The 12,635-nt window shown below is 36.9% G+C and overlaps 1 protein-coding gene across 2 annotated transcripts in view; it reads right to left on the bottom strand.

Annotated features, from left to right (window-relative positions):
* The window catches only part of LOC111060210 (E3 ubiquitin-protein ligase Iruka), a 28,385-nt gene that overhangs the window by 4,423 nt on the left and 11,327 nt on the right, over positions 1-12,635 (bottom strand). For both annotated transcript variants that reach the window (XM_039435836.1, XM_039435838.1), the window contains 3 exons: positions 10,869-10,985; positions 4,430-4,590; positions 2,222-2,459 (listed from right to left, as the gene is read on the bottom strand). In XM_039435836.1, the coding sequence (XP_039291770.1) occupies positions 2,222-2,459; positions 4,430-4,590; positions 10,869-10,985 (516 nt within the window). The remainder of the gene's footprint in view (positions 1-2,221; positions 2,460-4,429; positions 4,591-10,868; positions 10,986-12,635) is intronic.

Genomic DNA, 12,635 nt, shown 5'->3' with positions numbered 1-12,635 from the left:
CAGAGTTTGTGAAAATAAAAATATTTATTGATTACCAAAATAATTCTATTATTATTTTAATGATAATAATTAATTATTAAAACAATACTTTTATTATATCAATAATAATAATAATAATAATATTAAACATATTTATCAATAATTATCAGAACAATATTATTGAGGTTGAGTGGAATCAGGTAGAAAGCAATAATAGAACAGATGTTCTTTTTTGAATTTCTATCATATTATTTTGTTATTTCCAATGATTACAACATATGTTAGAATATCACATGTCAATAAATAAATTATCTCATTTCCATATGGCACTCACCTTACCATGTTCATAACCTTACTTAATAGGATCCTTTTTCATCCTTTGAAACCCTTAGAGGCAAAATATCTCAAAATTCGTTCTTAGTGCGCGTCTAGCATGTTTGAAGAATATTTGTGCAAAGTTTCAAGTCTGTAGGACAATTAGTTTGAGCTGTAGTGTGATTTTACATCAAAATTTTCGAAAAATGCCCTCTCCTGGACCCCCCTGTGCTCCTGATCGAAATTTTTCTGCATAGATCTAATTTTTTTCGTAGCTGAACAAAAAAGTTCCTTATGACTTTGCTGTGCAATGAGCGGTTAAAAAGTACAAAATTTTGGGGGGGGGCCCAGCTCCCTCAGGGGGGCAAATTTCTGAAAATCCTTTCTTAGTGGATGTTTTCAGGCTACCATAAACAATCGTGCAAAATTTCAAGTTTTTAGGCTCAGTAGTTTGGGCTGTGGTGTGATTTCAGTCTGTCGGGGCTTAGCCTTTTATAAGTATAGAGATAGATTACTAGCCGTCAGGCTCGCTTCGCTCGCCATATCTGTCTAGCCAGGGGGCTCCGCCCTGGACCCCCGACTGGATCGTTCAAAAATGAGATCAGCGGGCTCGCCTCGCTCGCCTGCATATTTCATTTGAGCATGCTTCATTCCATCAGAAAGTCCTGAGTACTGAGAAAAAAGTTGGAAAAACACTGATTTTGGGCGTATCTTTGATAAAATATTCAAGTCACCTCATCACAAAATTTTTAGACCCTAGCTATACCTCTGTACCAAATTTGAACATTTTCTGTCTAATTACTTGGTGAAAGAACTGAGAAAACGCAAAAAAAACGATAATTTCGGGCGTATCTTTGACATTATTGCAATGCCTTCTAACACAACAGTATTACACCCTAGCATAGCTTCTGTACTAAATTTGAACAATTTCTGTTCATTTGTTCCAGATAAATCTGAGAAAAAGCAAAAAAAAAACGCTAATTTTGGGCGTATCTTTGGAGTTATTTCAAATTCCTTCTAACATAACATTATTACACCCCAGCTGAGCTTCTGTAGTAAATTTGAACATTTTCCGTTCATTTGTTCTCGATAAATCTGAGAAAAAGAAAAAAACCGCTAATTTTGAGCGTATCTTTGACATTATTGCAAATTCCTTCCAACACAACATTATTTCACCCCAGCTGAGCTTCTGTAGTAAATTTGAACATTTTCCGTTCATTTGTTCTCGATAAATCTAAGAAAAAGCAAAAAAAAAACCTGGAAAAACGCTAATTTTGGGCGTATCTTTGGAGTTATTTCAAATTCCTTCTAACATAACATTATTACACCCCAGCTGAGCTTCTGTAGTAAATTTTAACATTTTCCGTTCATTTGTTCTCGATAAAGCTGAGAAAACGCAGATTTTGGGCGCATCTTTGGAAATATTTCCAAATCCGTTCTTAGAGCGCCTCTAAAGGGCCAACTGAACATACCTATCAAATTTGAACGTTTTTGTTCCGGTAGATTTTTAGTTCTGCGAGTGAGTGAGTCAGTCAGTGAGTGAGTGCCATTTCGCTTATATATATATATATATATATATATATATATATATTATATATGAGACACGATATAAATAGATTGAAAACACAGAATAGATTGTGACCACAGAGTACGCACGGAGACTCAATTGTAGCAGCAGAGACCACAGATTACGCAGTGCAGACGGATGGATTTATACTCTGTGCGTACTCTGTGGTCACACGACCGTTGGTTTCAAAACTGCAGTCTGTGCCCGGTTGAGAAAGGAGACTCAGTCTCCGAAAATTTCCCCATTTCTAATGTAAGTTTTTAAGTGTTTTCAATCTATTTATATCGTGTCTCCTGTTTTAATTCATATTACAAACTTTAAAGTGTCTTCTTTATAGATAGAAGGCAGTGGAAAACTGACCTGAAGAAGGTAGCCAACGGGCCGAGATTGTTGGGCCCTTGCGCGTCTGCAGCTGCTGCAGCTGGACCGCTGGCGTCGTCTGCAGCACACAGCGTCTGTCTGCAGATGGGACACGTGCCGTGCAGCTCCAGCCACGGAATGATGCATGCGTCGTGATAGACATGTTCACAGGGCAGTTTGCGCACCTGCTCGCTCGCCCGGAAGTCTTCCCAGCACACCGAGCATTGCAGGCTCGCTTCTGCAACATCAACAAAACTTGAAAACCCGAAAATCTGGCGTGGCGCACTCACACAACTTTCCTTGCCGTTATGAAAATTTCCATTATTTATTTATAACATTGTGTACAAATACTTAACATGAGGAAAGGCACAACAGGTTCATGCCCAAAACTGTCCCATTTCCAATTTATACTCTAATGTCCAAATCAGAATGTTGGTTATGTCACTCTCACTTTTCAATATACAATTTACCCTCTTCAATCCTATTATATTAAGCGAGCAATTTCTGTATATATCTGGCTATTTTTATAACTGGTTATTTTTATATCTGGCTATTTTTATATCTGTTAATTTATATCTATTATATCTATTTTAATTTTCTCTTGGAACTCTGTATCGAAATCATGTATCACAGGACCAATTTCTCATTGAAAAAAAATGAATTTGAATTGATATGAGGGACAAAGCTGTTGGAACGACAGAGTAAATGTTCATTTCAAATAGGATCCTCAATGAAGCCTACTTTCAAATTACTCTTGTAGAAGAAATTCAGATGTTTCCATAATTTTGACCTACTATCCTATTATATTAAGCGAGCAATTTCTGTATTTATATATCTTGTTATTTTTATATCTGATTATGTTTTACGGATCTCGAAAACGGCTCTTAACGATTTTAAAAGAATTTGGAACATAACTTAGTAGGTTTATGATATAAAGATTCGATTGCACTAGGTCTCATTCTTTGGAAAACTCGCTGAACGACATTAAAAGGATAATTCATCCTTAAAAACAGATGATAATTTCGTCGTCTCTCGATAACAGAAGATGCGTGTACCTGTGTGGGAGAGAGACAGAATAATTTCCAGCTGTGTAATCATAATCAGCGAGAAATTTTATCTAGCTAGACAATTTAATCGATTTGATCAACATAATCTGATTTGTTGGCATGACATGATAATCCTCCTAAACTAGATTATATCATAATTTTCAAAGTTGATCATTATTTGACAATTTCAAGTGATTAGTGAGTGTTATTTTGTTATTCAATTTGTTTTGTATATAATCTAAATTATAATTTTTTTTGTTTTCATATGTTTGAACAGAGAATTGAACCTGAATTCAAGTGTATGGAACATAACCTACTTTCTGGACTATTTATAGTGTATAAATGAAAATTCGGGAAAGAAACAGTTTTGGGCTGTGCCTGTTAGTACTTCCCCAATCATTTTTAAGAATTGTGTTCGGTTTATCAAAAGTCAATAAATAAATAACGAGCGAATCTCGTTGCTCCGATATTACTTAGATAAACGAGCAAATTTTGAATCAAATAGATACTATTTAATTTGATTATAATCTAAAATCAATCAGCTGACGAGATCATTTCTGCTACCCCTTCCAGTGAATGATTTAGAGCCGGTTTCCGAGCACAGGATTCAGCTAAGTTCTAGACTTTAACTGGCTTTAAACTCTGGAGTCAGAAAATTGGCTTTCCGAGTCAGAGCATTAACGTAGTCGAGGACTCAAATAGACCCTGGAGTCTAGACACAATTGCATAAAGATTCTAAATGATTATTTATAGGTCTATTTTAAATTCTTCAAGATTTCAGTAAGTCAAGTTTTTAGTTCGTCATGTTTTCAATTATTACCATAGAGAAACAATAGCATAAATAGATATCCCAATGGTATAGGGCGTTTATGTCTCAACTTTTACTGTTATCTCAAGCCGATTAATGTTGATTATTGTCGAATTTTACTGTTTTGTTGGGGTGAGAGTGTATGAACGGCACAATATTAGAGACTACCAGTGTCACACAGCTTCACGGGAAAGAACTACATGGACTATCGGCTTGAGATAACAGTAAAAGTTGCGACATAAACGCCCTATACCATGGGATATCTACTTATGCTATCGTTTCTCTATGACTCTATCCACTAGAACACGGATCACTACATAACATAATGGTGAATATGAGATGACGGCTACCGACCCACTTGATCCTGAGTGATGGTGGCCGTGGGTATCTTCTGTATCTTGTCCTTGGCGAGGGGCGGGGGGCCTGTGCCGTCCATCTGATTCAGCAGTTGTGTTACAATGGCGTCGAGGCCCTCGCGACTCCACGCATAGTCGCCCGGGTTGCCCAGGAATAACCTGTCAATTAAACACAATATATTAGTTTTAATAGCAAGAACAGTATATCTTGATGTTTTAGAAGTAAGTTTGAGTTGCTTTTCAAGTTTTAAAATTTCCAATTTATTAATAATGTATTTTTCAGTTATCAGTGATGATTTAGGCCGGTTACAGAGCTCGACCGACCGTCAGTGCGTATGTACCATCCTGACCATACATCAGTTTTTTTCTAACTCACAAAATGGACGCATTTACAGATTGTTTAATTGCAGCTTATCTTCGTAAAAGAAAGATTAAAAGACGTAGATATCAAGATCACCCAATGGTCGCCCAAAGAGCATATCAAGGGGAATTCAGGTACCATAATATTCACATCATTCATTGCTTGAGGATGGAGATATATTTTTTAACTACTTCTGAATGTCCATCAGAAATTTTTATGAGTTATTTCGCGCTTGTATCACCATTGGGAATACTTGCAGTCTCTTTAAGCTACGGATCAAATAATCTCTTCTTTCATACGGTGTTATATTTTGGGACAATTCAACTCATGCAATACATATATTTAGGATTCAAAAGTGGGCAGTTAGAGTGATAGTGGGTGAATCTATTAGAGCAAGTTGTAGAGGTTATTTCAAAGAGTTAAAGATTCTCCCACTACCAGGTGTATATATTTTGGAGGCTCTTTGTTTTATTGATAAGAATAAAGATAGGTTCAATACAGGAGAGTTGTTCCACTCATACAATACCAGATATAGACAAAACCTCAGAGATGACATTCATCGAACTGGTATGTATGAGAGGGGGGTAAAGAGTGCAGGAATTCGGCTTTATAATTCATTGTCAACACGCGTAAAGGCTCTTACAGGTGAAAAGTTCAGAATTAAAGTGAGGGAGGAGTTGTTGCAGGTTTGTCCTTATTCCAGTGAGGAATTCTTTTTGCATTATGGAATGCAAAGATTGACGACTTAGATTATAATTGGCAAATCCTTATACCCCTTTCATAGGTGGTCAGTGGGATGAAAAAAAAATGAAATGAAATAAATGTAGATAATAATAATAATATATGATTTTTCCAATTAAAAATTTAGAAATGATTGAAGAAATGTATAGAAAAACTCTGAATTCAAATAAGACACTATTAATTGAATTCATTCATTATGCTATTCAATTCAATATCAGCTGATTGTCGGGCAGAGGTGTCAGCACATTGGTTATGTTGCGATCGGGCTACTGATCAGTCCAGCTCTGAAAGCTTCTATTTGTTTCAATAGCGCGTCAGTCGACCGATGGAACGGATGCGCACGAGCTCGACCGATGGACTTCGTACGCTGTATAAAACGCATGGTCCTGGCCGTGCGCATGCGTGCCGTCAGTCCTGCTCTGTAAGGATACATGGAATATAAATGGAAAAGACAAGCGCGACTGACGTACGCACTGACGGTCAGTCGTGCTCTGTAACCGGCCTTAGTGAAGTATTCTTATTTAATTTGGTTTTCAACTTTTCTAAATTCCTAGTTTATATATATTTGAGACTCAAAATTAGATACAAATCATGAAGTGTAAACATAACCTATTTTTGGACAATTTCTATCTAAATTTGGGAAAGGAGCAGTTTTGGGCTTCAAGCCTGTTGTTCCTTTCCCAATCATTCATAGTTGACAATGATATTGTATGTATTAATGAGATAAATAAATAATAGCCAGCACTGAGACACATTGGGCCCGTTCTGTGTACAAGGGTAAAAATCTGGTGTGGTGCCCTCACACAACTTTCCTTGCCGTTATGAAAATTGATCACCTGACGCTAGTGTTCCCGCGCATCTCAAGTCTTCTTATAAAACAAAGATCTGAGCCAGCTGGTGACAGGACAATAACACTGAAAGACATACGAGGTCAGCTATCTCTTCATAGTGAATCATTTAATAGAATCAACAGTTGGCAATTGGATAATCACATTTTTTCGAATTTCAAGCTATTTTCAATTTTAGGTGAAAATGTTACAAGATATTAATTGTAGAGATTTTCATGCTCAATCTTTTCCACTTGAAATTTTTTGTTTGAATTGTATCTGAGCCTGATAATTGGGAATCTAAAATCAAACTTTGCATAGATGGGGCGGAGCTCCTGAAATTTTTACAGATATGGGACTTGTGGCAGTTGATAGAGCTTATCAATGACTAGTTTAGGTAATGAATTTAATCAAAGTCGTTGAAGCCGTTTTTGAGAAAAACGCGAAAAACCCTGTTTTTGACATCATTTTCACTTTTTTAGACGGTAAGTTTGTAAAACATCCTTTCTTCATTAAACACAGCTAGTAAACGACAAATTTTGGTGTAAATCAACTTTATAAGTGCGCGACAAAAGCTTGAACCAACGATTTTGAAATGGCGTTTCATGGGAACATTTTGCACTAGTCACGTGATGGAACAATTTACGATTGGAACTGGAACAATTTACTGTACACAGAACGTACACATTATTGGTAAATATTTAGAACTGTTCCAGAACTGAGAGAAGTCTTCACGTTATTGGTAAACAATGGTGAGCAAATGGGGCTGAAGATACAGTACAGTTTCGACTTTTTTTTAAATACTAGTAGTTCTGTGAAAAGTAGACCTCGCGCATTTGTAAACCACAGCCTCCTCTAATACTGTCCATCAGAGTGAATGATATAGTGAGGTCCACGTTATAATGACAGTGGATAGAGATAGAAGGATGGCGATGCCGATTTTCTGCATTAATTAATTATATTTCTACACTGTCAAAAACATAATTGGCATCGTTGTGGACCTAGAAAAGGATAGTATTACCGGCTTTGTCGAATAATAGACAAGGATAGCAGAGCCAAAGTTGATCAAATACTGTCATTATAACGTGGACCTCACTAAAGTAGCATAGCTGTTTACATCAAATTGTCGATACAACAACCCAAACAGCCATTAGTCGTTTATACACCGATATCTCGCCGACACGACAGGACAGGACAGAATTTACTCTGACGGACAGTATTAGAGGAGACTGTGGTTTATTACTACGCGAGGTCTACTGTTCACAGAACTACTAGTAATTTGTTGTAAACAATCATGATACTATCATCAAAAGCTTACCGAGTTGAAAGCAGACAAAAGTCGGGAGAAAATAATAAACTACTTCGAGTTATCAATATTGCATGCCTCATCGCTTGCAATTGATAGTCCACACGACAGCTGACTTTTTACTAAGTTACATTGGGATATCAATTGCATGCGTCATCGCTTGCAATTAATAATCCACTCTACAGCTGATTTATGATGAATAATCCTAAATTCTTATTTTTACGGTGATATTGGCGTTCGAAGGAGACTCCTTTTCCTTTTGTATTATCCTTAAAATGCAATATTTCAAAAAAACCTTATGCATACGTCGACGCGAAATTCAGAAAGGAACATACCTGTCACATTTCATAAAAATCTATTGCTGCGTTTCGCTGTAAATGCGCAACATAAAGAGAAATGCAAACCGTCGACTTGAATCTTGGACCTCACTTCGCTCGGTCAATTATCTACATATTTCAACATGGTCCTTTACATTTTTGACCGAACGTAGTGAGGTCTATGTTTCAACTTGATTTGCTTTTGTCTGTCTGTATGTGACGTGATTACGGCCAAACGCGTTGATAGAATTCGATGACATTTGGCAGGAATATTCCTTTTTCAACTGCACAAGGTTTTTTGAAAGTTTGCATTTTAAGGATAATATGAAAAGAAAAAGAATTCCTCCATACTCTGATATCACTATATATATCATCTACTTTGAAGATAGGATCAATCAGACTATAGAATTATTCATAATCAATCAGCTGACAAGTGGATTATTCATTGCATGCGTTACACAGATGTCTGGCCGAGTCTATGTCTATAAGGTAGGGTTTCAATATTTTTTATGAAGCGTGCCCATCAGTATCAATATTCTCACATTTGAAAAACAAATTTAATATGTGATTAAAGATAAAATATAAAATGATAAAATAAACTGAATTTATTATAATATTCTTGATAGAAAAAATTAATTTTAAATTAGTTGAGAAATATTTTTATCAGATGGAAAGATTATCACGAAACTGGATAAATCATCATATGGAATACAAATTCAAACGTGAACTGAGTTTATTAACATAAGTGAGGTTTTGTTCTAGAAGAAAACAAATAACAGTTTTCAAGAGTAAATTATGATTCAACTAGAACAGGTGACATCAGATACTTGTGGTTGAGAAAACTGAGTGAGGTCTACTGTTCACAGAACTACTAGTTATGTAAGAGGAGAGATATCATAAGAAGAGAAATGCAAAACTGTCGACTTGAATCTTAGACCTCACTTCGCTTGGTCAATTACATGCAATGACGAATGCAATTAATATCTCAATGTAACTTAGTAAAAAGTCAGCTGTCTTGCGGACTATTGATTGCAAGCGATGAGGCATGCAATATTGATAACTCGAAGTAGCTTATTATTTTATAACTGCGCGAGGACTACTGTTCACAGAACTACTAGTTCTAAATTCTGATTTTTACGGTAATATTGGCGTTCGAAGGAGACTCCTTTTCCTTTTGTATTAAATATAAACATATAGAGAAATGCAAAACCGTCGACTTGAATCTTAGGCTCAACTCACACTGGCTCGACTCAGGTCGAGAAGAGACTCGACTCTAGTCGAGAGCATGTGTTTCCAAATGGTAACAGTCGCGGAGACTGGAATCGACTGGTCTGAGTGTCAACATTTGAAAACACATGCTCTCGACTAGAGTCGAGTCTCTTCTCGACCTGAGTCGCGTAAGTGTGAGTTATAAATACTTTGTAGTATTTGTAGTGAGTTATAATACAGAGTGATTATAAAAGAACTTGACAACTTTGAAAGCACATAAATATTTATTGAAATTACTTACAGAATTCAGAAAGGTGTAATTTTGTTACAAAACACTTCAAGTTCAAGGTGTGGGTGTTATTTTGGTTCGATGTGACAGCCGTTGGTAATGCGACTTACATCCCACAGATGAAAGATTTCTTGCCTCACTCGTACCAGCATATTAGGCTTAAGTTGTGCAACCGTAGCGATCCGATTTCGGAGGTCATTAAGATTGTCTGGTAGATGCGGAACATAAACCTTATCCTTAATGAAATCCCACAGGAAGAAATCCATTGGTGTTAAATCCATCGCTCCAGTGAGCATGGTAGCCATGCAATTGGCCCGATATGGTAAATCCAGCGAAGTTGAAAGCAGAATTTCAAAACTAAAACTTCTCCGTGGAAATGAGCTGGTGCACCGTCATGCTGAACAAGATGAACAAGTGTCCTTTTACTTTCAGCATGACGGTGTACCAGCTCATTTCCATGGAGAAGTTTTGGATTTTCTAGACATTCGCTTTCAACTCCGCTGGATTGGCCGTGCAGGGCCAATTGCATGGCCACCTCGCTCACTGGATTTAACACTGATGGATTTCTTCCTGTGGGGTTTAAGGATAAGGTTTATGTTCCGCCTCTACCAGACAATCTTAATGACCTCCGAAATCGGATCACATTCGGATCGCTGCGGTTGCACAAGTTACGCCTGATATGCTGGTACGAGTGTGGCAAGAAATCGACTATCGGTGGGATGTATGTCGCATAACCAACAGCTGTCACATCGTACCAAAATAGCACCCACACCTTAAACTTGAAGTGTTTTGTAACAAAATTACACCTTTCTCAATTCTGTAAGTAATTTCAATAAATATTTATGTGCTTTCAAAGTTGTAAAGTTCTTTTATAATCACCCTGTATAATACTCTTTGTAGTGAGTTATATAATATTTTGTATTAAATATAAACATAAAGAGAAATGCAAAAACGTCGACTTGGATCTTAGGCTTAACTCACACTTACGCGACATAAAAAAGTAGAGGACCATATTGAAATATGTAGATAATTGACCAAGCAAAGTGTGGTCTAAGGCTCAACTCACACTTACGTGACTCAGGTCGAGAAGAGACTGGACTCTAGTGGAGAGCATGTGTTTCCAAATGGTGACACTCAGACCAGTCGATTCTAGTCTCCGCGACTGTAACCATTTGAAAACACATGCTCTCCACTAGAGTCGAGTCTCTTCTCGACCTGAGTCGCGTAAGTGTGAGTTGAGCCTTAGACCTCACTTCGCTCGGTCAAATATCTACATATTTCAATATGGTCCTCTACATTTTATTTATTTATTTCATTGGCAATCACAAAGTACAATTTTCATGATAAACCGCAGTTTGGGGCGACAAATAAGTGTGGGCCTACTTACACAGGGTGGCCGTTGGCAGCATTGCGATAGGTGCCCTGCGTGTTCCATTGGCCAGCCCATCCAAGTCCGGCCAAATTCAACAGCAGATCTTGTAGAATGTTTTCCACCGGCTCCAATCTGCAACCCAAAACTCACTACTTCAACATTGCTACTCTTCTCTCAATGATCAAAATGGTAGTTATTCGTGCATCTAGGGACTAAAATCCTATAGGTGCTAGGCACACAGTCAAGACAAGACAAGACATGATCAGACACAATATTTCACATAGTTGCTTATGACGCAACACATTCTGATTAGTCATTGCAATTAGATATGTCTTCATAAGCAACTATGTGAAGTATTGTGACTAAACGTGACTAGTCTTGTCTTGACTAACCGGTGTACGCCTAGTCTAGGACTAGGCACACACCAGACAAGACAAGACATGATCAGACACGTTCAGTCACAATATTATTATTACTTCCCTTACCTATGGTAATAGGGCAAGGAAGTATTGCTTTCCGAAAAAAATTAAGGTACCCCAATTTCTAAATTTCTATACGTTTCAAGGTCCCCTGACTCCAAAGAACTGTTTTTGGGTATTGGTCTGTATATATATATATATATATATATATATATATATATATATATATATATATATATATATATATGTGTGTGTGTGTGTGTGTGTGTGTGTGTGTGAGTGTGTGTGTATGAGTGTATGTGCGCTGTGTACACGATATCTCATCTCCCAATTAACGGAATGACTTGAAATTTGGAACTTAAGGTCCTTCCCCTATAAGGATCCGACACGAACAATTTTGATCAAATTTAATTCAAGATGGCGGCTAAAATGGCGAAAATGTTGTCAAAAACAGTGGTTTTCGCGATTTTCTCGAAAACGGCTCCAACGATTTTGATCAAATTTATACCTAAAAAAGTCATTGATAAGCTCTATCAACTGCCACGAGTCTCATATCTGTAAAAATTTCAGGAGCTCCGCCCCATCTATGCAAAGTTTGATTTTAGATTCCCAACTATCAGGCTTCATATACAATTTAAACGAAAAATTTCAAGTGGAAAAGATTGAGCATAAAAATCTCTACAATTAATGTTCAGTAACATTTTCACCTAAAATTGAAAATAAGCACGAAAGTCGAGAAAATGTGATTATCCAATCGCAAACTGTTGGCAACTGTTTATTCTATTAAATGATTCACTATGAAGAGATAGCAGACCTCGTATGTCTCCAACGTTATTGTCCTGTCACCAGCTGGCTCAGATCTTTGTTTATAAGTAGTCTTGATATGCGCGAGAACACTAGCGTCAGGTGATCAATTTTCATAACGGCAAGGAAAGTTGTGTGAGTGCGCCACACCAGATTTTTGATATAGAGAAGGTAACCCCGACCATAACAAAGTCATAGTGTGTATCTTGCACTATGATTCAAATAGGTGACCTTGTTAGCTGGTGGTAGTTCGACGTCCAAAATCAATTTTAATCCTTCTGCATCGAGTCCAGTTTCTTTCTGTTGATCGATGCATTTTCTTTGCATTTCTTGCCTACATAAATATGCTGTTGATAAGTTATGCAGTGCCGTTGTTTTAACTTCAATACAGTAATGTTCTTTCTTTCTTTCATCTCGCTTGTTGCATGAAGTGGCCTTAAATGAATGCATTGTAGAAAGAGAACTCTATACAGTACATAGAACTTAATAATAGTATAATACTGTTCTAATTCTTTCAAATTTCGCCACTTTTTTGGTGTCAGTTATTTCACAAATTTGT

This window comes from Nilaparvata lugens, chromosome 9 (assembly GCF_014356525.2).
Source record: "Nilaparvata lugens isolate BPH chromosome 9, ASM1435652v1, whole genome shotgun sequence".
NCBI classification, from domain to species: domain Eukaryota; kingdom Metazoa; phylum Arthropoda; class Insecta; order Hemiptera; family Delphacidae; genus Nilaparvata; species Nilaparvata lugens.
This window is presented reverse-complemented; position numbering and strand designations above follow the sequence as displayed.